This window comes from Triturus cristatus, chromosome 2_2 (assembly GCF_964204655.1).
Source record: "Triturus cristatus chromosome 2_2, aTriCri1.1, whole genome shotgun sequence".
Taxonomy (NCBI): Eukaryota; Metazoa; Chordata; class Amphibia; order Caudata; family Salamandridae; genus Triturus; species Triturus cristatus.
Genome location: NC_140582.1, coordinates 16,292,893 through 16,320,416, shown reverse-complemented (window position 1 = coordinate 16,320,416; position 27,524 = coordinate 16,292,893). Strand labels below are relative to the sequence as shown.

The following is a 27,524-nucleotide window of genomic DNA, read 5'->3' as shown; positions in this document are numbered from 1 at the left end:
TCACCCGACAGAACACTGCCCGAGCATACAGTGCAGCTACGCGACCGTAGAGTGCAGAACTACACGCCCCATGAGTCTCGGCGGCGCTGACGCCGGTGACATCAGCACGCGCCTGAGGCGTTTCCTTTTCAGAGCGCCCGGAACCAAGGGAGGCACAGATTACTCTTGCGGAGCTGCAGCGAACTTCCGAGGCTGGTAGGGGTGCTTCGTGCACCATACTTTTCTTGTTTCTCTCATGGAAATGCTGTTAGCTCTATCCTGAGACCATTTTGGTGGCATCCTTTTCTATTGACGCTTTGTTCCTTGAGGGAGGTGCTCCGTTGGCGGAATCATTCCCGATTCTTTGCGAAGCAGCTCGTGGTTTGGCCTGCAAGGATTTCAGGTCCTCTATCTATATGAAAATATCCCGCTAGGCTGGGGGGTGTTTTAAACGTTTCCCGCGTTGGAGACCTTGGCGGTTCATGCGAGGGAACGGCTCCTTATTTACAGTGAGTACAGTGAGTGCACACGCTGGCGAGTGAAAACTGTGGAACCCTAAGCTGCTTAAAGAGATCAAGCCCGGAGCACTGGGCTAAATACAGGGCGTGGTGATTCTGTGCAAGTATGAGTGGACTGTGAGCCCTCTCTTGGCACTGGAACCAAACCGTGTAGGTGAATTGACAGACCTCTGTGCAAGACGCATTGCAGCAGAGAAACAACCTTTTGGTTTTCTACAGTGACTTGGGGTGAATTATTGATACAATCTATTCTTTGATGTATGTCTCTTTGTGTATCACATAGCAGGGGTAGAGAGAGAGTGAGCTGGAGGTCGGCTCTTCCACTCCCCTGTCTCTACTAGGCTGGATAACCTATATGGTACGTGACTCTGCTTCTTCTTGGTATTCGTGGCTTAAGGTGACATGAAAACCATGATGTCTACTTGATTGTTACATTGTCCTGTAGGTCCCGCTGGTACTTCTGCACAACCCAGGCGATACATAGAGCAGACGCAAATAACTTTTCTTTCTTTACAGGTAATACCCATAGGGGTTCTTATGAGTCCTTTTCCCGTTCAGCTAGTATAGGAAGGAAGTAGTAGGTGATTATGTTGTTGTTACCTGTCTTGTTCTTTTTACAGGTCTCCCTGCCCGCTGTCCCCTTCCTTCCCTCGCTTGACCACTCCATGGAGTCTGTGCACTAACGTTCAGACCGTGGTGGTGTCGAGAGGTGGACCATCTAAGCAACGTACGGCCCGAGGAGTTTCGGCCACAACAGCCCCACTTGTATACTGCAGGGGGGATGCCACTTGGGACAAGGGTGCCACCTGCTTGCATCGATATGATAAAAGTGCTGATTGCCTTTTGTGATACATATCAGGAGCCATTACATTGCTAGAGTCAACCAGATGGTCTACACATAGGTCTTTAATGTAAATTTCCCGTTCTGCAGGGGCGATGTTAGCAACGGAAGCCTGGCGATTAGAGGTAGAGCATTCATTGATGCACTGCCAGAATTTCATCTGGTCCTTGGTTTTAATTAACTCATACAATCCAATCCATCTTTGGGCTTCCTCAACACTTCGTTTGGCGAAGAGAGCTTTTCTGTATTCTAATCATATCGTTGCCACCCAGCATTGCTGCCATTTACTCTCCTCCTTATCATGACTATGCATTTTCAAGGATTTATTTAGCTACATTTTTAGGGCTGCAATTTGATTTTTGCTATTTGCTGCCTTTTTTGCGAAGTCAGTAACCTCGCCTTTTCCAATCCTTCCTAAGTTTCCAAGATGTTTCCTTAGGTTATCAGCCAGGAGACCCCAGCTATTTGGATTGACAGTTTCACAGTTCACTCACCGGATCTTGTCCAAGAATTGGTCCATTTAGAAGAAGACGGAAAAGAGCTAAGGAACACTCATGAAGACTTTGTAAATAATTTCATCACACGATTTATGGACTTTGTTTGTCATCTGCATAAGTAAAAACATACAGAAGAAATCCACTTGCTGCTAATTTCTGCTCAATGGTATGATTTTAGTGAAGCTGTGAAAACTAGTAACCCTAATCGATGTAAGCTCATATTTGCAGATGTATTAATAACTGATTGTTGGACTAATTGTTTTGCTTTTAGGATTATATTCACCTACACTTCCCAAATCAGTTGAGATAAGATCTAGACCTACCCCTAGAACCCGAATTCCTACTGACAGTAGCTTTGCATACATCTGATTTTAAGACACTGCATTTAAATTCATCGAGAGGACATTGTTCCTCAAACGCTTAGTTTAAGTTGCTTTAAGAGTACATTGACACTATGGATGTAAACGGCTGCTATGTCTGTGCGGAGTTACCTGCATCCACTGCAGGGGGTATTACTTATCATCACATTCTTCTTACATATGGTGTCACTTGTATCCTTTTGTATGGAAAGTGTAATTTCCAGTATTATTTTTCGAACTATGATTAAGTCTTTTGAGAAGTTTCTTTGTTTAAATATTCAAGTCATCACCCCAATGCCAAGAGATGGATACAGCCAGATGTTTCTTTAAACCCACAATGACATTAGATACTGATTATACTCTCAGGAACAATTTGACTTGTTCTTTGACAGATGTTGAAAAGAAGTTTTTAGGGAAAGACCAACAGTATAGAAACAAGTGAGTAAAGAAGAAGTATATCATCAAGAATCAGGAACTACGGCTGCACTGACTCTAGATTGGATACATAAAGGGAAATAATGTGTGCTTGGACGTAAATCTGTAGTTCATACAAAATTTATGGGAAATAGTGATTGTAGTCAAATTTTTTTATGTGGGAGAAATTGGCCATTACTAATGGGTTGTAAGGATCTCATCATTCCTGGGGTTAATTATGTTTGTGGAGACCATGCATATTTTACATTACCCCGATGTTGGTTTGGCTCATGTTATTTGGCAATAGTCTTTCTGAACATTTATCATGTAGAGCATTTAGATGATCTTGTACAGAGTTCCTGAATAGAGTTGGGGGCAGCGGCGAGTGCAAGATAAGTTTTCTCTTCCTCGTCTGTCACCTCCTCCCACTCCACTCGTAGTTGTCTATCGCAACCCCCGTTCTTACCTCCACTGGACGACCCTAGGCAGCAAACTCTGGGATCGCCCTGGGCTGCAAAAGCTGATACATAAGAGTTGCATTGATTCCTTCTGTATGAGTAGTTTTGATGAATTTCAAAATTAGAAAACTGTCCACTATAGTTAATGAGCTATTTACTAGAATGTACTGCAATTTCATTGTTAGCTGTGGACACTGAAATGGAAGCTGTATGACCTATGGAAATGCAGAATCGCCTTGAATTAGACATACTTCTTGTGAAGAAGGGCAGAGTCTGCAAGATGTTGAAGGTTCAGCAATGCTGTACCTAAATACTGGACAAGAGTGAAGAAGTGAAGAAATACATCAAGAGTATTACAGATTTAAACAGAGATCTAAAAGAGTTGGAAGCTACAGGTGCGTCGGAAGCATTTGGCAAAGGATTTTCAGAAGTAGGATATGGTTTAGAAACCTTGAGAGTGGAATATTTGGTTCCATTATGAGGCCCCTTATGATAATTGCCTTGTGTGCAATATGTCTATTCATAATCTTTCAGGGGTACAAGTATATGAAAGTAAAAAGAGAGGTACAAGAAAGGAGGGGTAATAAGAAGAAAGAGAAAAAATGCTGAATTAGAGGAGAGTCAGTGTGTATTTTATAATGAAATACTTGGAAAACTCTAGATGAAAAATGAAGAAAATCTGAGGGTTTTGATCTGATAAGATTCATATGTTGATTGTGATGGCTAACATCGGCATCAGAGGAAAATTGAAGCAGCGCAATTTAGACTGCAATGCAGCGTTGTGATTGGTCTGAGCGCTGTGATTCAGCGCTCAGGCGGGGACTGTGAGGCTTTGCGTGTTCCTCACCAGGCTATGTAAAGCAGCTTGGTAGGGAAGATGCAAAGTGCGAAGGACTGTTTGGCCGGCCGGAGAGGCAGCAATTATGCGCACCTAGAGTGGGCAAACCACTTCTCCCCCGTAACCCCAGCCCTGGCCCGCCCTAACCCAGCCCGTAGTGAAAAATAAAATGATAATAACCAGGTTATCTTAAAGCAGTGGGGCGACTCTCCAACGCTTAAGCAGACGAGCTGCCACTGCCTTAAATGCTTTGCTAAAGTTAGGCTGACCTCAGGTGAAATGCATTTTGCTTGCCAACATGTTTTTCTTTTCTTGCATGTTTATTATTTCGTGGAGATAGGCTTATTGTCTGTATTAGATGGATGATAGAGAGAGGCCTGAGAGAGACTTGGCAGTGAACGTGGAGGAACAATGGTCAAAAGAAGCTTTCTGTTAATTATGTACCAGGATGGCAATATGTTCAAGGCGGAGATGTGAAGTCTCAGTTTGATGTGTTGGGAATTCAGCTATATTGCAGATGCACTCAATTGACGCTTTGATTGGTTCCTAGTGGTGTGAAGGGAGATAAGACGTTTCCGAATCTCCTATTACTTTTAAATTGTTCTCTTAGTTGGTATTAGGGGAGATCACTATAGACTTTGAGAGGTACACACCTCTCTGTGTGTCCTATTCTTACAAGTCTGAAGCTTTAACTTAAACACTTAGGGTCTCATTTACAAAAAATTGCCGTAATGCAGCATCGCAAGTCTTTTTGCTGTGCTGCCCTACACCAATTTGAAAGGGCAGGAATGCACCATATTTAAGAGATATTCCTCTCCTTTCCGCCTACTCACAAATTGGTGCATAGTACCAACGCAGGTACCCTTGCATCATGGTGCAAGGGTGCCTGCGTTGTTGCCATGATTGTTTTTGTGCAGAAAGGGACACCTTCCTGCATAAAAGCAATCAATGGAGGTGTTTTCCTCTTTCCATGTGTGCTGCAGAATGCAGCACACATGGAAAGAGGAAAAACTAGGAGAAATAAAGTTATTTCTCTTCTTTACACCTCCTCTGGGGAGGAGCACAGTTTTGACGCATTCCCAGGTTTACAGCTCCTTCTAAATCTGGGAATGTGTCAAAACTCATGAGTGTTGCATGGGAAAACCCACAGAAATGCCCATGGAACACCTCCTTGATGTCGAGTAATCAGCTGCCTTGCCCTACTCCATATCTATGAGGCCATGCAAAGCCAAGCAGGGTGGCTTTGCATCGCTTCATAGATGTGAGAGGCCTGTGCCACTGCAGCGTCATAAAACGTGACGCTAAAGCGGCACAGGCCTCTTGCAAATGAGGCCCTGATTTCCTTTTTTTGGGACTTCTACTGAACTCTGATCATGCTGACACCTTTTTCTTTATGCTCCCGAATTAGAGACCCTTGATAGAGGACCCTATGTCTAAACCATATAATTAGAGTAGAGAAGGGAAATTTCTTTATGGAACACCTGTTTTATCTACTATTGTATTACTGTGGCTATCACAATTCTGTATCTCATTCTATTGCATCTCAATCAACCCAGATATTTCACTTTGTGTATTGTACTAATGTACTTATTGAATTTACTTTTGACTTGCATGTTTACTGGATTGATTGGTAACCCAAATAAAATCCTTTAATCAAGTTGGCATGTAATCAGTGAAATCAACGAAGAAATGAAATCATTGCACTTGTCACGAATGATCTGATATGTCAGGTTATAAGCAGGGCATGGTGGGGTGTGAGTTAGTTAGCTCAGTAAACTATAACTCATAAATGTCAGTGTTTTTTGTGTTTAAAATGTGACGTTATGACTGGCATTTTGACCTAACTATCATGTCACTTTAAACTAGGTTTTTGTAAGGTAAAGTTAGACATTATTACTATACCAAAGTATATCAGCACTTTAATATAATTATGAGAACCATGATTTCACTCCCATAGGGATATACATACTTCTATATATTTCTTTACGGTCTGTAATTGAGACTGTGTAGTGCTGCAGTCATGCTTAGGTCAAATTTCCATTGAAAAGCTGCTTTGGTATGCTTACTTAAACATTTAGGGGCCGATTCACAGAACTAATCTGAAATAAAATCCTAAACTTACTACTTTTGGTATTCACAGAAGGCATTTAGTGGTAGTAAAGTTAGGACTCCTAACTTTACTATTACTAAACTGAGATAAAATCCTAAACTTACTACTTCTGGTATTCACTGAAGGCATTTAGTAGTAGTAAAGTTAGGACTACTAACTTTACTACTACTAAATGCCTTTTGTGAATACTGAAAGTCGTAAAGTTAGGATTTTGTCTCAGTTTAGTAGTACTACTAAATGCCTTCTGTGAATACCAAAAGTAGTAAGTTCAGGATTTTATTTCAGAATAGTTTTGTGAATCGGCCCCTTTAGTGCATTTGACAAATTAGCATGAAACTTTCCCAAAAACATATTCAGCATGCCACATTTTGTGCAGATCTGTTAAGGCTTGGAGGAGGAAGTAAAAAAGGGGCTCAGCAAATTGACAGTTCCCATTTTGACTCCCATAGAAATCTTGACTCCGCTGAAAAAACAGGAGCTTAATGGAAGTACACCAAACTCTGCATCAAAATACATTACTCTTCGAAGTTACTTTGCTTCATCAGTAGATCGTGAAACAATATGTTACAAAAAAGTTTCTGATGGGCTTGAACAGGTAAAATGTTAGAGATATATGGACCATTAAAGAAATCAAAAAGGGGAAGAAAAAAAGGGGTTCAGCAAATTGACAGTTCCCATTTTGACTCCCATAGAAATCTTGACTCAGCTGAAAAAACAGGAGCTTAATGGAAGTACACCAAACTCTGCATCAAAAACCATTACTCGTGGAAGTTACTTTGCCTCATCAGTAGATCATGAAACAATAAGTAACAAAAGTTTCTGATGGGCTTGAACGGGTAAAATGTTACAGATATATGGACCATTAAATAAACCAAAAAGGGGAAGAAAAAAAGGTGATCGGCAAATTGACAGTTCCCATTTTGACCACCATAGACAATTTCGACTCTGCTGAAAAAACTGGAGCCAAATGGAAGTACACCAAACTCTGCATCAAAATACATTACTCTTGGAAGTTACTTTTCTTCATCAGTAGATCGTGAAACAATAAGTTACACAAAGGTTTCTGATGGGCTTGAACAGGTAAAATGTTAGAGATATATGGACCATTAAAGAAATCAAAAAGGGGAAGAAAAAAAGGGGCTCAGCAAATTGACATTTCCCATTTTGACTCCCATAGAAATCTTGACTCTGCTGAAAAAACAGGAGCTTAATGGAAGTAAACCAAACTCTGCATCAAAAATACATTACTCGTGGAAGTTACTTTGCCTCATCAGTAGATTGTGAAACAATAAATAACAAAAGTCTCTGATGGGCTTGAATGGGTAAAATGTTACAAATATATGGACCATTAAAGAAACCAAAAAGGGGAAGAAAAAAAGGGGATCAGCAAATTGACAGTTTTCATTTTGACACCCATAGACAATTTCGATTCTGCTGAAAAAACAGGAGCCTAATGGAAGTGCACCAAACTCTGCATCAAAATACATTACTCTTGGAAGTTACTTTGCTTCCTCAGTAGATCGTGAAACAATAAGTTACAAAAACGTTTCTGATGGGCTTGAACGGGTAAAATGTTAGAGATATATGGACCATTAAAGAAATCAAAAGGGGAAGAAAAAAAGGGGCTCAGCAAATTGACAGTTCCCATTTTGACTCCCATAGAAATCTTGACTCTGCTGCAAAAACAGGAGATTGATGGAAGTACACCAAACTCTGCATCAAAATACATTACTCTTGGAAGTTACTTTGCTTCATCAATAGATCGTGAAACAATAAGTTACAAAAAAGTTTCTGATGGGCTTGAACGGGTAAAATGTTAGAGATATATGGACCATTAAAGAAATCAAATAGGGGAAGAAAAAAAGGGGCTCAGCAAATTGACAGTTCCCATTTTGACTCCCATAGAAATCTTGACTCTGCTAAAAAAACAGGAGCTTGATGAAAGTACACCAACCTCTGCATCAAAATACATTACTCTTGGAAGTTACTTTGCTTCATCAATAGATCGTGAAACAATAAGTTACAAAAAAGTTTCTGATGGGCTTGAACGGGTAAAATGGTAGAGCTATATGGCCCATTAAAGAAATCCAATTGTGCAAGTGTGCTTTTTGCCCTTTGTCCAAACTGGTCAACCCCTGCACCCAACCTGCCCTGAGGAGGTCAACTCCTTCTCCACACAGACTTAGGGCACCCATATGGGAGCTGTACATTCTTATTTAGGGGCCGATTCACAGAACTAATCTGAGATAAAATCCTAAACGTACTACTTTTGGTATTCACAGAAGGCATTTAGTAGTAGTAAAGTTAGGACTCCTAACTTTACTACTACTAAACTGAGATAAAATCCTAAACTTACTACTTCTGGTATTCACTAACTTTGCTACACACTAAATGCCTTTTGTGAATACCGAAAGTAGTAAGTTTAGGATTTTATCTCAGAATAGTTTTGTGAATCGGCCCCTTTAGTGCATTTGACAAATTAGCATGAAACTTTCCCAAAAACATTTTAGGCATGCCACATTTTGTGCAGATCTGTCAAGGCTTGGAGGAGGAAGAAAAAAATGGGCTCAGCAAATTGACAGTTCCCATTTTGACTCCCATAGAAATCTTGACTCTGCTGAAAAAACAGGAGCTTGATGGAAGTACACCAAACTCTGCATCAAAATAAATTACTCTTGGAAGTTACTTTGCTTCATCAATAGATCGTGAAACAATAAGTTAAAAAAAAATACTGATGGGCTTGAACGGGTAAAATGTTAGAGATATATGGACCATTAAAGAAATCCAATTGTGCAAGTGTGCTTTTTGCCCTTTGTTCAAACTGGTCAACCCCTGCACCCAACCTGCCCTGAGGAGGTCAACTCCTTCTCCACAGAGACTTTGGGCACCCATATGGGAGCTGCACATTCTTATTTCTATTTATTCTTTTTCCTTATGTTTTAGGGGAATATTGTGAACCCTTAGAAATTAATACACCCTTGTTGGCGCTACTACTGTTTGCAAACCCATACTGTGTTCACCAACTCAAAAAAGTTTTTTCAATTTTGGACCGAGGGGGTTCCTTTTCAGACCTTCTCCTCAACCACAGGATGCTCTCTGCATCTTATAGCTCCTTCACTTTTTTCAGGACATGAAGACCAACGGCCCGCAATCTAGGCCTTTGGGTCCATGAACTTGGCTTTGGGTCAGCAAACCCAAAATGAATGACAGGAGAACAATCTCCCTCATCCAATCAAATTTGTTTATTTATTAAATTAGGAGCCACAAATGGTCTGCAAAACTACGTTTGAGGGCTACTTGCAGAGGAACAGTCCAGGAACCTCTAACTTGTAAGCATTTCAGGCCTACCCGATGCATTTTTGCAATGCTAATTTCCAAACCACAGTGACTCACCTGTGAGGTTTCATGGTTGAAGATGATGGAGTTGAGGTCGCCACAGTTATAGTGCTTGATGAGATCCTCTGTAGTATATGGGATTTGGACACTGCCAGTTCGAAGACTTTCTTGCTGTAACAGTGTCTGATTTAAGGCGAAGATAACCTTTAGTAAAATAACAGAAATATATATTAATCCAAAGGTGAGAGATAGCTGTCTAACCGTAAAGCATTGTGTGGGCATTAAGCAGCACTCGCAAGTTAGGCAGTACCATTGCCAAATTATATAAGGAGATGATACTTGTTGACATATCTCATTTGAAACACTGGTGCAGATTTCTGGAGCTTTGCGATGAAATTATATGATTTAACACACATAGGGACTTATTGACAGAGTATGTTCAAAATTTAAATATTTGTTCCGAATAATCACAAATGAAACAAGTTTCTAAAGGCACAATCAAAAGAACAACCATTGAAACAGCGAGAAAATAATAGAATGGGCTTGGGTACAGTACTTGCACAAACAATACTACAACACACAAGGAGGCACACATGGCCAGGTGACACTGGCAAACTTTCATCATTGATAATATCCTTGCTATGATGTAACTATCATCAATTATGATTCTCCTTAGTAATCATAACATTATTCTGGAACATCAAGGTATATTACGGAGATTCATGCCTATCAAATCCCTGCTTGAATACATTAACATGTTTGACACTGGGACTGATTAGCATATAGAGGGGTGGTTAGACAGGATGAACAAATCGACTGAAAACATGCCTAAAACAACTATAAAGACTTGGAAACTGACAGGTATCCATGCACACAGGTCAAGAGCCAAACAGAGCATCATGCTTGCAGACTAACAAACATACAGTGAACATGGAGACGGACGTAGCATCAGGAGATGGGCAGTGTATGGGGTGTGAAACCCCTCATATGAAAGCATTCTTGGCTTTACAGTTGGGTCTGGGGGTCCTGAGTTGGGTTTGTTGATTATATCAATGTTGGGTTTTCTCATTGTCCTAATTCTATTAAGAGAAGGTTTTAACTGTTTCATTTTTGGATCAGGAACTTACAGATATATAGTAATTGATTCACAAAGAAAGAAAGAAAGAAAGTTGTAAATCTGCACCCCTATCGTTGTTACTCTTGTGCAGATTTACTACAGCTGGAAATCATAGGCTAGGAAAGCTGTGCCAGTCTCAGGTTTCCAAGGATATTACTGGCAATGTTGTGTGATATTTTGGTTGTGTATTTGACTATTTCCCAAATGCAGATTGTGCAAACAATATAATTTGTCACTGGGAAAGCTTGCTTTGCAGTTATATTTTTTTCTTCACATGGAAAACATTTTTCTTCATGAAGAAACCCTTCTCTGCACCCACATAATATTGGGATGTTGCATTGCCCTTCCCACCTTGAACCGGATTTAGTACAGCACTTTACTGCATACAGCACTTTACTGCAGCTAATATACGACCATTTTTCAGGTGAGAAAGGGTCAAACAGGATATTGAGAATACCCACCAAGTTAGTGGGAGTTCACAAACTCGCAAGACAAATCATGGTTGACCCCACCCCAGTGCATGAAGTTGTGACTCACAATTATGCAGTGGTAAAAGCTAGGTTTTCCTTGGTGGATATTTGACAGGCATACATCTCTGGTAATAAATCTGGCTTTGTGAATTGGGCCCACAATGACATTATGTTATGGGGTGCATGTTAGGGGTGGGCGGAATTTGCGTAATTGCGTTACGCAAATCTCCGCGAAACGGTAAAAAATCTCCGCGAACACGCAGAAATTCCGCGAACACGCGGAATTGCTTGTTCGCGATGCTTTTTTGCTGTTCACAATTGCTGTTTGCGTGCTCGGGGAGAAATATCTTGCGAACACGCATTTTGAGAACGCGAACAAGCAAAAATTTCGCGAAATCGCGGAATGCAGACTTTTGAGCAATTTCGCGTTCTCCGCGGAACGCGAAATTACGCAAATTCCGCGAGCGGAACGGAATTTACCGCCCAGGCCTAGTGCATGTGCGCAACGTAAATATCAATAACCCTCTTTCTGTGTTTTTTTTTTAAGGAGTGGGAAATTGGAAGATGAAATAGGATATTAGGTGAAAGGAACACAACAATTCTCCTGGTATTTTTTTTTTTTTTTTTTTAAAACCTTTATTGACAGTTCAATAGAGAACAAGTATGGGCCTACAACCCCCCGGGGCCGGCCGCTAAGCAATCAGAGCAAAAACAGGCAAGTGTAAACACAGGCAGCACATCGGGGAGCAGAATCGTGATGCTAATACTGTGAACAGCGTAGGTAGGGCACCAGGAGAAAAAGGTTTTCGTTTTATAATGAAACGAGGCAGAAGGATCAGGTGCCAGACAATTTCAAACAGCAATTACAGGTATGCAGAGTAATAGACGTAAACGATTTACAGCAATCTATTAGGTCAATGGCGCAAACACAAGAACATCAGGATGAGGAAGAGTATCATAAGCAGTTGCGCCTGCAGTCCCCCGCCAGAACTCCCGGAGAGCACCCCGGAAATTGTGGTACACATGGAGCGGCAACGAGTCATAGCAAAGGAGGTGTATCACGCTGATCCCAGAAAAAGAAAAACAAAAAGAATCAGAGAAGAAAAAGGAGGCCATGGAAAAAGAGATAAAAGACGAAAGAATCCCCTCCCCCAACCCCCCACCCTGCACCTCTGCAGATGAGTACGGCCCCCCCCCCAGCAGTGTGCCTGTCGCCCTGGAACCAGACCCGAAATATAGGAGAAGAGGGAAAAAGAAGTAGGAAAAGAACCCCACCAGACGGGGGGGTGGAGAAAGTATTAATAAACTGGAGGAGGGCCTTCAAAACATACCCCCGGCTTCTCCCTCCCGCACGGTAAGTTTCCCCCAAAGTGAACAATAAACAGCACAAAAGCGATCTTCTCAAAGAAAGATGGGGAGCACTATGCACCTATTATGCTGTTAGCTATGCCAGGAGAGCACGCAACCCCTGAGCCCGCCCGTCCACTAGATGACCACCCCTGAAGGATCAGCCTTATCCCTGACCACTCTTTGGAATTCTGCCCATGCCTACCCCTCGACCCAGCACCATATCCGACGTTCCAAGGTAGAGGATTGTCCAAAAACGTCCGAGAAGCGACGCACACAGGTGGGGTGGAAGTCTCTGAGCATCAACACAGTCCGCAGCGTGGAGAAACAGGCTTCCCAGTGCTGCCCCAGGATATGCACTGCACTCAAGGTCCAGGAAGGCAGAAGCAGCCAAAGCAGACAATAGTTGCTGGAGTTGTCCCTGGGTCGCAGGAGGGCACGTACGGGACGAGGCTACCACATCCCACTCAGGTCCAATGCCTCCGGGACAGATCAGGCCCTCCGCTGGACGAACACACTGTAGCATACTGGCCTGAGTGTCCAGCCGTGCACTAACCTCAGGGGTGGCCGCCAAAGTGTCCTCCTGTGCGCAGTGTGGGTAGTCCCTATGTACGTGCGGACAGGCGGGCCGCCATTGCCCCAACGCCGACGCCACACCGTCGAGCTTACTCCCCAAGACCCCGACACCATGAATCAAGGAGGAGTGAAGAGCACCAAGGGCCTCGAGGAGGTCGCCGTACCCCAGCACAGCTCTCTGCGATCGCGCCGCCACACTCCCAAAAGTCGCACTCTCACAAGCCCGCTGCGACCCAGCGGACAGGATGGTAGGCTTCATCGCAACAAGATGGCCGCCAAGTATGCCCGATCCTCACCGGGGCCGGGACCCTGGGACAAGCGTCTCGATGGCCACGTCGCTGGTGACCGGGTTCCGGGGGCAGGCGAAAAGTTATCCGTTGCGTGGTCACGGGCAACAGTCGTCCCCACTACGGACCCGCTCCCGTAAAAAGCCGGGGGCGGCCCGCAATGATCAGGGCAGGATACGGGCGGCAGCCGGGCAGCTCACCATCAAAGGCAGGGGCAGCCACCGGAGGATCTGAGAACTGCACCCACGGGCATGCACTCGGACCGCTACACTTGACAGTAGAAACGACCACGACGAAATGTAGGCCGAGTTTGGCACCGCTCCGGTGGACCGCCTCCGCCCAGTCACAACAGGCCGCTGTTGTTGAACTGCCACCCGGCCACGGCGTCCACTTGAGGTCCCGGCTCCAGGGCCGCACAGGCCGCAAAGTTCAAATGCTCGTTTCTCCGGCGATACCGCAGCCAGAAACCTCGGAGTCACACAGTCGGGTGCCACTCTCCTTCAGAAACACGACCGCGTAGCACAGGTTGAGGATCTCGTGCAGGATATCCGTGCGGGATGCGGAGGTTCACGGAGCCGGGAGTCTACGCTGCCGTCCCGGTCGCCATCTTGGCTCCTCCTCTCCTGGTATTTTTATCCTTTATATTGCAGAGCTAGATTATGAGCTAAAAGCAACCCTGGAAGATGCTTTAATCCCAGCCCCTCATTGCACTGAGGAAGAGCTCTAAGGCAGTCCGAACCTCTCCAGGAAGGCTTGGAGTATCCCACCAACAAAATCTAACAAATCATGTGGAAGCATAATTACCAAAAATAGTTTTGGGTACAAACCCATTTATCAGATTCAAAAATGAAAGGTGCACTCACAAGTTTGCGATCTCTCATGGGTAATCTACCTCCTCTATGAGCACACCCTGCTACACGGCCTCCCACTGTTTTTTAAATTTGAGGTTTACACCCCTGAAATCTCACTGACTCAGCCTCGCCCCAGACAATGTACAGAAATCAATAGACGGTTAGAGATTCATGCAAACAGAAAAAAAGACATATAAGCACCCATGCACACAAGCCAATTCAGATTTAGATATCCATGCACACTCATCATCATACATGCTGGTATTTATTCACATAGGATCAAAGACATACAGGCACATAGTCACAGACATAAACATACAATTGAACCCTGCACTCAAAACAAGAGGACGAAACGCGTCTGCAGTCTTGTCCATTGTGTGCTGTATTTTAATTTATCTATGGATTAAAAGAATAAAAGGAACCGTTTTCTGCAATCAAAACGACTATTGCTATTTTCATTTGGGAAGACAACAACATATTCCTTTGTGCTTGATTATGGAAAACAATTTGCCTTCACTAATTGTTTATTTGTTGTTTTGAGTGAAGGGCCATTCATGTTTAATTTGTTTTAGTGGTTTCTTCACCACTTTTTCTTGGGACGTATGGGGGTCACGTCCCAGGCTCATTGCACCTTGTTTTATTCAAAATTGTAGCCACATTACATGATAACCAACTGGTGCAGGTTTCTTGGCCCTGATCCTCCTTTTTTGTGCTTTATACAATTGAACATAGACCAACAGAATTGCAGGTACGTGTTAATAAGCACGTGCCCATGTATACCCATACATCTACCCATATTCATAGAGGCAAATACATATGAAAAAGGGAAACATATAGCATTACATACAACCCACATATGGGCACATATGGATGATGGTAAGGATGAACAGACTGAGAAATTAGAAGGAAATCCCAGTCTATGTATTGAAAATAGGAGAGTGAGAGTACCCATTCAATTCTTGGCTTCTCCTTAAAGAAACCCCTACTACTGGGTGATGGAAGACAAGTTGTCATGCTCACCCAATTATCTGTACGTGTCAATACATTGCTCTCTCCAATAATATTCCTTTGTTCGCTTCTTTGAATAATCACACTCATGTGATACTACCATTTAGTATCTGCATCTACCCTGTACCAACACATGTCATATTTAAGGTTGTCAGATAGCTCCCTTTATGTTAAAGAATGTGTTCCCATTCCTAGGCTTTCCTTTTACAAACCCTTGCTCTCAAGTATGTTGGCCAAATTAGGTCTATGAAAATTAAGACTATAATAAGACCTGTATGCAAACATTTATTAAATCAAACCTAATGACTAGAAAATGTTTTTTGAAATTATGAACATATGTGGAAAACCTAGGTGTACACAGCTGTCAGCATGCATTAATTGTACCCAGTTTAATTGTCTACATTAAACCTGCATTTCATATTTCCAATGTTGACACTTTCACCTTTTTCATTTCTTCACACTGCTTCCACTAGGCAATCAATCATAATTTAATTTTGCATTAAAAAAGTATAAAAATACATATAATTCATTTTGAACAATCAATACATTACTAAAAAGATTATTATACAAGGTGTCCATGTTGTATCAAATAAAACATCATTTCATTAAGATGTTTAAAATATTATATATATATTTATAAAATAATGAAGTAATATAATCAGAATATGCTCCTGTGTAAATTATCAACCCTTTCCCGAAGGGATAATTAGCGTATATACTGCGCAATTTAATCATTTAAATATTACATAGGAGCAGGGTGTAGATGAACTTATCTCACCTTTAAGGTCATGCACAATTAAGTCCATCTTTATCTAACGTCGATTAAATCAGAGTAACATTATATTAGCGACCTTCCTAGTTTTCAGGACAGCTTGTAAAAAAGACGCCATCATAAAAAATACAAATGGTGTTTCTAACTGTAACAGAACTAAAATAGCTGAGGAGTAGTCACACATAGTGAGCTTACGCAGTAGCGAGCCAATAAACGTTTTCCTCTCCATCACATATAAGGCACAGACAAACAAGATATGGGAAGTAGTTTGTTTAGATAAGGCATCGCAAGTACATACTGATGAATGGTTTAGTGAATATGTGTTTTTCCGAGAAGCCCAATATCAGGGGAACATAATGTAATCTCAATCGGTGCTGGAGATTCACCACAAAATAAAGATAAGAGGATTGACCACGTAGCACAGGAGGTGAGGCCAAATAAGTAATTACTGTGCTTTTTGATGTATTCCTTTCCCATCTTATCTGTTCACTTTTCGCTATGAAGAGCTCTTTCAGTCTTAATTTAGGGTGAGATTCACAGCAGCTAGGATTTTTATACAGACCCTCCAAACCCATAGAGATAAGTGTCTGTCTAACATACGTTAACCAGGGGATAGGTAAAGCACGATCAAGTTTCATGAGATCACTTAAGATGTGCTGGTTAAGATGGACCGTATCTCTTTTCCAGGTTGATAGCCACAACGGTAGCGGGGCCATTTAGATCGTATCACTAATGTATAGCAGTCCCAATTCCTTATGAGCAATAAAGTTGCTGCAAGTTCCTGGGATTGACAGTAGCCTCTTAGCGAACTTACTTCAATGATTTGTAGCTCTGCTACATGCGTGGTTCCCCATATTGCAGCCCCATATGTGGCTGTAGTGATGGTTTTTGCTAAGTAACCTTTAATCAATTCTTCAATTGGTTTACTGCCCAATTTTTATCAAATTTAAATAGGGCGACTATGATTTTTGTCATGAGATTCGCCCTGTTTGACACCATCACAGTCCATTTAAATTTTGAATCAAAAAGAATTCCTAAATAAGCTAATTTGTCCACCCGTTCTATGATTTTGCCCTCTATATAAAGCATTCTCATTTTTTGCTTGCCCCTACCGACTGTTGGAACAAAGGTCTTTGTTTTATTCACTTGTGAATATAGATCTGAGATAAGTCGAATATGTTGTTCTACTGCTTTGTAGGGCCATCGATATTCTGGCCATCAATACCACATCATCTGCATATAGCAAAATTCGAAGAATTGCAGACGCGGTATGGGGAACATCTTTACTTTTCACAACCATCACCTTATTTAATTTGATCATATACAGTGAGAAGAGAAATGGGGCTAGGACACATCCCTGCCTTACTTGTTTCTGAATTTTAAAAGGTTTAGTGCACTCCCCCTGCTTTCCAAACCGTACCATCGCTACTGCCTGAGCATATAATTGCCTAATGAATAAAATTATCCCTGCATCAACTCCCATAGCCTCCATAATGGACCATTATTTGTTGTGGGCCACGCAGTCAAAAGCCGCTGAGAGATCCATGAAGGCCATGTGGAGTTGACCTTTTTTTGCTGCTGCATATTATGACGCTATTAGGGTTAAGGTTAGGCACTGATCAAGTGTCCCCCTGCCATTTCAGAAGCCATATTGAACCTCAACTAAGATATTTTTATCCTCTGCCCATTCCTCTTATCGATTTAGCAGAAGTCTTCCCATTAATTTCACTGTGCTATCTATTAGGGAGATAGGACGGTAGTTAGCTGGGTTCGACCCATCCCACTTCTTGTATACTGGAATGATCACCGATAGCTTCCATGAGGGTAAGGGGCCTGTTTTACAAATTGAATTAAATACAATTGTTAGCAGGGGAACCTGTAAGGTTCTATTTGCAAGAAAAAGATCTACCGGGACCCCATCTGGTCCAGCCGCCTTCACGGCGGAGGTCTGAGAGAGGGCCAGTTCTATTTCTTTAATTCCAAAAGACAATTTGGGTATTTCCCCTTAATCTAGATTAATGACTCCCTCACTCGTCTTTCCCCTCTTTTGGAAGATTGACTGAAAGTAGGTTACCCAGGAATCTTCATCTATATATGAATCTAGTGATGGACCACCCTCTTCCAGCAGGAAGGGGGAGTTAACTACCTTCCAAGAAGCTTTGCTATCCCCAGTAGTTGATGCTTGGATTAGATTGTCCCAGGCTTCTGCCTTAAATTCATTCATTCTTTTTATTCTGGCTAATTTATATTCCGTCCTGCAGCCACTAATTGGATTTCAGTTTCTTGGTATGGTTCATAGTGCTTTTCTAAGATTTTCTGCCGCTAGGGAGCAATTCTTGTCAAACCACCAATTTGTAGTGCAAGACCTTTTGGGGTAGGGAAACATTAAATAGAGTCACGTGCATTCCAGAATCTTTCCAAATGCTTTGATCACCTGTTGTTCGTTTGCTTGGGGATCTAAACATAACAAAACCTCATTATTATTTTCCATTACAATCTCATTTAGTAAAGTATTTCCCTCACTTTATCCCATCTTAGGGTATACCCATTCTTACTTTGTAGAATTGGTTTCAGGGTGCATTTTACATTCTTTTACTTATGTGATCCCCATAGGAAACTATAGGCCATTAAAGCATGGTCACTGAGACCAGACATCTTAACCTTAGGTTTTTTTGAGGTGCCACTAAAAGTATCAGAGGTGATTATGTTGTCGATAGCAGAGCATTTTCCAGCCCTATAAAAAGTAGGGTCCAGCTCACCCGTACATAAATTCAATTAATTTCTGATTTCAAGCTGCCAAGAAAGCAGTAATTTGTTTAGGGCATTGCCAGAACCTACATGGTTGAAATGGCTAATTGCCTCGCCATTATGGTCCGTTACCCCTCATAATCGTGGGTCAACTTTAGGGCAACTGCTGACATTGAAATCACCTACCCAAATAATCAATAAGGGTTTGGGGTGATCATATATCAAATCAAATCAAGCTTTATTCAATTTTTGTAGTACGAAAAATCATTAAAGCATACATGGTATTGCAGAAATAAATAAGACATATTGACACGATATTAAAATAATTCATTCAACAGTAATAGTTATGTATCAAGCTAAGAGTAAGTGGTATTAGGTCTTGTCATTTAACTTTAACACATTAAAAATTGTTTCCTACTCCTGATCATACCTTTTAAAAATGAGACTATTTCTCTTGTAAAACATTCAGTGTTTAAAATCTGCAGTGCAATAAAATCTGGCCGGCATTGCTTCAGACCCCATAATTTTAAAATGGGAATGACCCATCTCATTCTGTTTGCAATGCAGAATTTACAGAATATTACTACATGCAAAGTAGTTTGCTGGGAAACCTCATCACACGGGCAGGGGCACAGAATTTTAGACCAGTCGTTTATTGAAGGAAAGCTTACCAAACGATGGAAGATGTTAAGTCTGAAACGAGTCAGAACTAGCCTATCATACCCGTTTGACATATCGGTTAAATAAGGCTGAACCACATAGTTCAGTCAGTCAGTCAGAAACCTTTATTCGATTCCAAATGAATCATAAAAGTTCACAGGGAAAACATACAATCATAAAATGAGACAATATTTACAAAAAAGCATAAAAAAATATCTTTGAAGGCAATTAAACACCTAATTACATACTTTTACATTGCATATCGTTTCCTTATTATAAAAACAGTTTTTAAAAAACTAAGCACAGAGCTGCAAATGGAGGCAATTGCTAAGGAATGCATATAATTAAAACCCTCTTTATGGGAGCGAAAACAGTTTTCGTTTAAAATTGGTTTAAGAAAGCGCGCCCTGGGGTCTTTATATAATGTGCAAAATAGCATAAGGTGCATAGTATTTTGTTGGGCTGTGTTATTACAAGGACAGAGGGGTAGCCTCTCACACCACCCCACCTGTTTTGGAAAAGCCAAAAGAAAGTGTAGTGTGCCTAAACGAAATCTTGTCATTAAAACACGTGCATTGCCCTGCAAGTTAAAAGACAAATAAAATTGTTGCTGTTTTAAGAAAGGGGGTCTGGTCCATCTGTAAGCCTAGATGATATACTCAGCTCAGGTCCAAAGACTTCTTTTATGGACATTTTCCTGTTTGGCGGTATACACTCAGGCTTATCATAAAAATCTTCTAATCCTATCTTATAAAAGGTTTGTTTAACGTAACGTAACCAGGGGACCGCAATTGCGTTGTCTGAATTCATGCAAACTTTTAAGACAAGTCGGGAGAAATTAAGTTCCTCCGAGGACCAAATTTTCCCCCATAAAAGCAGGGGTGCCATGTGTATTCTGTCTGTAATATAATCCATACCCACCTCCAAGTGGCAAAATGATGTAGGGGAGCTAGACGGGATAAATAAGAGTCTCTTCAAGAATTTGTTCTTGAGTATTTGAATCTGGGTACTCTTTTGATATCCCCACACTCCTGCACCGTAAGTTGCTCCTGACAAACATTTTGATTTATACAGTGTTATCAGCTCTGAAACAGGCTTATGGCCAAGTTTGGCCGCAAATCGAAACAACTCCTCAATAACTCTTGAAAGTTGTTGCACCCGGGATACTAAAAGTTGATCCCAGTTTAAGTTAGAGTCAAAAACATTCCCCAAATAGCTAAAAATGTTTACCTTCTCAATAACTGTCCCATTCACTGTACATTTTCGTGTTTTCGTTAATTTTAGCCCACATACCGTGACAAAGGATTTCTTATAATTCACCTTCTGGTCTAATGACGTCATGTATTCGGTGAAAGCATCCAAACATCCCTGAAGGCTATTGGCAGTCAAGGCCATCAAAACCGTATCGTCAGTATACAACAATAAAGGTACTTGGGCACCTGCTATTTTTGGGTAGTCCAAGTGTTTGTTTAACAGAAACTGCTCCAGCCCATTTGTATAGACCAAAAATAAAAACGGGGCTAGAATGCAGCCTTGCCGGACCCCCTCTGTCGAAGCGATGGGCTTGGTCTTCTCTCCCCCTGGGCCATAACGGATAACTACAGAGGTGGAAGCATGTAGTCAGCGGAGGAGAGTGACAAGTGGTTCCTCAAAGCCCAGATCTTCCATCAGCATCCACAACTTGCTCCTGCACACTGTGTCAAAGGCACTGGATAAGTCCATGAAGGCCAGGTGGATCGACGCCCCCCTGGCCTTCATGTACTTGCCCATGATCATCGACAAGTTGAGGCACTGTTCGACAGTTCCCATTCCCTTCCTAAACCCATATTGGGTATGTGATATTAGCCCAGCATTGTTAGTCCATGACTCCAGGTGTGCCAAAATTACCCTCCCCATCACCTTGCATGTGGCATCTATAAGGGAAATTGGCCTGTAACAGGTCGGATCGTTTCTATTTCCCTTTTTAAATATTGGCACTACCACAGCTTTCTTCCAAGATTGTGGGGTCTGGCCCGTTATGACAGCTCTAAAAAAATGTAATAGTACGGGGCCCAGGAGTGCTGGATTTCTTTTAAAAAGGTCCAAAGGTACCCCGTCTGGGCCTGGGGCTTCAGAGGCAATGCCCTTTCAAAGGGCCTCCTCCACTTCGCCTAAAGTTAGGGATACACTTAATTGCTGGGCTGATTCAAGATTAAAAGGTATATCTCACTGACTGACCTATAGACTAATGTCATTTGGGTTAAAAATCTTTGAAAAGTGGGACTCCCAAGCTAAACCCGTTATATTTGTTTCCATGTTCCTGCTTACATCCGTGAAGAGTGGATGATTGATCACCTCCCAGAAGGACCTTGAATCTCTTAGCATTCCTGCACTTTCTAAATATTCCCAGGCCTTGCTGTCTCTTTCTTTTCTGCGCTCTATTGTGTTTTTGTAAGACCGTCCAGCTTCCTTAATCAAGGCCCTATCCAGTGGTACTGTGCTTAATGCTGTTTTTAAAGCTCCATTTGCCGCTGAGCACTCCAAATCAAACCATTTATATTCAGGGTGATTCCTTTTTTTTTACTGATTTAAGCAGATTTTTTGCCACATCTTCACATATAATTTCAAAACTCCCTATGATGGATTCCTGGGGCGCTAAATAGGTTAAACAGGTCATCACATCAGTTAAAATAGACTTAATTATATTCTACTCAAATTTGACATGATCCAGAGTATTCCATTTCAACCTTACCCCTTGATTACAATTATATTTTATAGGACAGTCCACAGCCATACCCTTCGGGGCCTTAATTTTTAGAGAGGCTGTTAGAAGGTTGTGGTCACTGGCAGGGTTCGGTTCAACCAGGAAATTTTCTAAAAGATCGGAATACCTCCTTGTAATCCACCTAAAATCAATCGTGCTGGTTCTGCCCCCGCCCTGAAATGTCGGGAAGTATGCCACCGAACTACCCACTAGATTGTTCGCCGAGGATAAGTCGTTGACAAGAGTGATTGAGTTTAATGCATCCCCCTGGGGAGTATGTTTAAAATGGGCAAGCGGTGAATCATCAAGATCAGTCAACCCGCACACTTTGTTACTGCTTTGCTGACAAAGTGTACAGTTGAAATCTCCAACCCAGATAATACATAAAGGGGAGAATTTTAATGCTATTTTGTCAATTTCCGCTTGTAGGTAATTTATGACCCCCGTGCTTTGCTCATTGAAAATATAATAGTATCAATTGATTAATAATAAACTTACATCTAACAAATTAAAACACATGATCAGTTGGTTCCAAGGTGAATCAATTACCTTTTCGATTACGAGCGCCTCATACCCCACTGAGATCAGGGTTACCAGTCCCCCCCTTGCCCTCCCTAACAATGATGGTTCCGTTAAGACATTTAGCGACAAATATCCATCTATGTTAACGTCCGTTCTACTCCATGTTTCCTGGGTACAGATAATATCAAATGTTTTAATATACCGCACCCAAACCTCATCTGTTAGCTTTGGAATGATCCCTGCTACATTCCAGGAAAGTAGGCGTAGCTGGTGACAACTTCTTTGGAGATAAGGTGCATGCATTGCTTGTCCGTTAGGGCCACTCGGGTCTGGTCGGATGGGACAATAATTAAACCCAAACCTCCCAGACTCTCACTCATATTATGTGGCTGGGATAAAGGGCATTTATCGAACCCTTGACTCGACTTCAAAGAATGTTGCCCAGAATTAGCATTTAGTACCGCAACACCAGTTTTATAAGGATCAAAAATGTTTTCCTAAACCCTGCCCCCGTTGGTTGGCAATCAGTCTATTTCAGCCAAATCGCTCAGTGGGGCAAATCGGTTTCTTTTTTTTTTTTTTTAAATATTTTTTATTTTGTACTTTCAGCGATGCACATTTAATACATTTAATACATTTAATACATTCAATGTATTCATTTTCGCAACATGATCCTTTAGATAATTTCAAAAACGAGAAACCAGCTAAAAAAGAGAAAACCAGATGTCGTATAAACAAAACAGTATAGCTCTCGCCAATCCCTAGATCAGATATTCCCAAATTACCAAATTACCAATTTACCAGTTTACCCTATCCCGTCCCTCCACCGCGCTAAAGGCCCCCAAATTCTTATTCCTAGAGCTCTCCCCGCTCTACCTTTTCTTGCATAGATTGGTTTTTCCAAATTAAATATAGAAATTAAGTTTGCTAACCATACTTGCATAGACGGAGGGGATTTGTCTAGCCAAACCCTGGCTAGAATTAGTCTATACACCGCCATCGCCACAAAAATAAATTCCCTCTCTGCGTTTCTGCTTCCATCACGATCTATACCTAGCAAAATACATGAGGGTGACATGGAGATCTGTAGCCCTAGAGTCTTATCAAAAAAAACCTTGATGTCACTGATTAAAGTATATAATTGTGGGCAAGTGGCCAACATATGAAGTAAGTCTGCGTCTAATGCACTGCATCGAGGGCAGTTTATCCCAGTTGTACCCCCCCCATTTAGCAATTCTAGCAGGCGTATGATATAAAGAAAAAAGGGTTTTATAATGTTGTGATTGTAGGGGGCCTGAGCATAGAATATTACACCCCAGGTCCAGCGACTCCTGGAAATCCTCCATTTCTCCTCCCAACTTCTCTGCCCACTTACGCTTATGTTTTTCTAGATCGTCCACTTTAATTTGAACTAGTATCGCGTAAGCTGACCTAATGTTGTGGTAGCCGCCCGTGGTTAAAATCTCCAGGAAATCATTTATGTTATATCCTGCTGAGCCGCCACGTTTCTGTCCCAAGAAGCTTCTTAGTTGTAAATACTTAAAAAATCTCTCCTACTTAGCTTAAACTTGTTTACCAATACCTCAAACTGTACCACTCCCGCATCCTCTCTTAGATCCCCTACTTGGTTAACACCTTTTCTGTTCCATTCGGCGATTACTATATCCGAGAAAATTTCTGAGGGGAGCGACTGTTATACCGTCCAAGGCCCATCTTCCTCATAAATGTCTTCCATACATTTAAGGCCGCATTTAGGGCCTCATGTAGGAAGCCAAATACCGGTCGGTAACGGCCGATTTTCGGTAATTATACCGTTACCGACCGGTATTTTGGCTTTTGGTATGTAGGGGGACAATTTCTGTATTCGGAATTTACCGAATCGGTAAAATTACCGATTCGGTAATTTTACCGATTCGGTAAATTCCGAATACAGAAATGAGATGTAGGGGGAGTGTGTGGGTGATGTTTGGAGTCGGTATTTACCACCAACTAATAGTTGGTGGTAAATAAAGTATGGATGGTGAAATGCATTTTATAGCGCCTACAAGTGTGCAATGTGGCAGACATACATGCCCTTCGGGCATGTATGTGTGCCACATGTGCACACATGGCCGTTTCAGGGGTGCAACAGGGTGTCAAAGTGACACCCTGCCACCCTTGCATGTGTTCCCCCCATTACCGAATCGGTATTTATAATGAGGCATACCTTCCCATCAGTGGGAAGGTATGCCTCATTACCGAATCGGTAAATACCGATTCGGTAATTACCGAATTATTCCGAATCGGTAATATTTACCGACCAATTACCTACATATCATTTACCACTTCATAAATACCGAATCGGTAAAATTCGGTATTTATGAAGTGGTAAATGTGTCCCTACCTACATATGGCCCCTTATGTCTTAAACTGCTTCCTTCTAAGATACCCAAAATCAGTAAAACATAACAAACAATTTTCTGCATCTTGTCCTAACAGAATTGCATATACATCTGTAGATTCGGAAGTTATTCTTTGAAGCATCCCCCCTCCTCCGATTAAACCTTGCATATATTGAAGGGCAGTTGCCAGGTAATATAGTCTAAAATCCGGGGCTCCCCACCCCCCTCTGTCTCTCGGCAAGGTCATAAATTTATATGCCCTACGAGTTTTTCCGTGTGCCCATATAAACTTGTTGAGAATGCCCTCCAGTATATTAAACCATTTGGCTTCAAAAATTAGCGGAATTGTTCTAAATAAGTACAGGAACTTCGGCAATATACTCATTTTTAACACGTTGGTACAGCCCACTAGAGAAAGATGTAGATTGTTAATCCTATTTAAATCTGTTTTTACTTTCTCAAGGAGAGGGGCTATATTATTCTCTACAAGGGTATCTAATTTTGCAGATATTACTATCCCTAAGTATGCCGCCGAGGTAGTCACCCTGGCATCAGTGCAAGAAATGGCTTCATTCAGAACTATCTGAGTCTTAGATCTATTTAGCTTGTAGCCTGATATTTTACCAAACTTATTAGCTTCCCTTTCAATCTCTGTGATAGCTAAGTCTGGATTCGGGGTGAGTATCGCAACGTCGTCTGCATACGCCAAGATTTTAATTGACCGACCGTTTAAAACAATTGGTGAAATCTCTGTATTTCTGTCCAGTTTCCGTAAAAAAGGCTCCAAAAATAACGCAAATAGTAATGGGGATGAGGGACAGCCTTGTCTCGTCCCCCTAGAAATTGCAATTGGTTCTGAATATCCTCTATTTACCCTAATTTTAGGTATTGGGCATTGGTATAAGGCTCGGACAGCTGTTATGAAGCCTTCCCCAATACCGCTCCATCTCAAAACTGCCCACAGGGAAGCCCCAGGCAACCCTGTCAAAAGCCTTCTCGGCATCCAACAACAACGCTGCCGCAGGGTCGCCCAGGGACTCCGCGGCGTCAAACACCGTTATGAGTGTCCTAACGTGCTGAGTAGTTCCCTTGCCTGGTATGAAGCCATGCTGGGATGTACTTACCAACTGCTCTATATCGCCTGCTAACCTTGTTGCCAGCATTTTGGAGTAGAGTTTAATATCGGCATTCATAAGAGTTATGGGTCTATATGAGCCCGGGAGTATCGGAGGTTTACCTTTTTTTGGGATGACTATAATATCCGCCGCTCCCCAAGACTCGGGAGGAGAGCCCCCTTGTTGTGTTAATAGCATAATATTAAACATATCCTCACCTAAGCTGTCTTGGAAAACTTTATAAAATTCTACCGGAATTTGGTCTGGCCCTGCCGCTTTCCCTGAAGGGAGGCACTTGATTGCATTCTTAAACTCATCTAGATGGAAAGGAGCATCAAGCCCCACTTTATGTTGTGCAGACAAAGAGGGAGCTAGGATATCTCTTAGATAACTATCCACCTCTTCCTCTGTTAGAGTACTCCCTTCCTCACAGGTATATAATTTAGCATAAAACTCCCGAAATACCTCCCGGATAAGGTCGGGATCTGAAACGAAATTCCCCTGGCTATCCTGAATTTCCTTAACCCCTTCCCTGCTCATGACGGAACCGTTCCGTCATGAGCCACGGTTGGCGTGTGCTCATGACGGAACGGTTCCGTCATGACAATCCTGTTGGCGGCCGCTCCGCCTGCGCGGCGCTGTTTCCCCGCCTGTGCGAGGGGACAACGCAAATGGGCGGAGTCATGACGGAACCGTTCCGTCATGAGCACAGCTCAACTGTGGCTCATGACGGAGCGGCTCCGTCATGAGCACAGGCCCGCCGCGCTGCCCCCCTGCCCCCCCCAGCGCTGCAGCGGAATGTCCGCAGCAGCGAAGGGGTTAATATCTGTCATGGCAGTACGTTGCCTAGTTCTGACAGCCAAAAAGTGCCCGATCCTCTCACTTAATTCGTAAGAGTCTTGTTTATGCCCCAGATATTTTTCAGCTGCTTTCGCGCTGATCCCCTCGGTGGCATCCCCTTTGAGGGCAGTTAAATTGATCAAGAAGGGCTCGAGTGGTAGACCTTGCGTTATAGCTCTAGCAAGATTTTCCTCTGCAACAAGCAGTCCTTGTCTTATATCCTCTAAATGTCTTCGGTCTTTTTTTTGTTTAGCCAATACATAGCTCAGGGTTTCTCCCCTCACTCCCGCCTTAAAACAATCCCATACCACCCCCGGGGGCGCAGTACCTCTGTTAATATCCCAAAAAAACAATATCCAAGATTTCATATACTTCTGATATGCCCTATCGCTTAATAATGTACGCTCGAACGTCCACTGGGGCTTATTAATTTTTATATCCATAGTATTTAATGTTAAGACAAGAGGACTGTGATCAGAAAGGATTCTTGGCTGTTTTTCTATTTTTGTGTGGGAAATAATAGAACTAGACACCAAAAAATAATCCAGTCTCACTAAAATTTTATGTGGAGCCGAAAAATAAGTACTACCGTCCACAAAGGGATGTAGCTTAATCCATGGGTCCACAAGGGAGTTATGTTGGGCCATACTAGCCAGTGCTTTAAATGTCTTCCTCTTCCTCCCTACATATCTCCCCCCGGGTTCTGTGAAGGAGCTTGTTTGATCATGGATGTTAAA

At 42.1% G+C, this 27,524-nt stretch overlaps 1 protein-coding gene across 1 annotated transcript in view; it reads right to left on the bottom strand.

Annotated features, from left to right (window-relative positions):
* LOC146861755 (metalloprotease TIKI1-like) overlaps positions 1–27,524 on the bottom strand; it is a 1,236,995-nt gene that overhangs the window by 389,041 nt on the left and 820,430 nt on the right. The window contains exon 3 of the mRNA XM_085640940.1: positions 9,408–9,554. Within this exon, the coding sequence (XP_085497066.1) occupies positions 9,408–9,554 (147 nt within the window). The remainder of the gene's footprint in view (positions 1–9,407; positions 9,555–27,524) is intronic.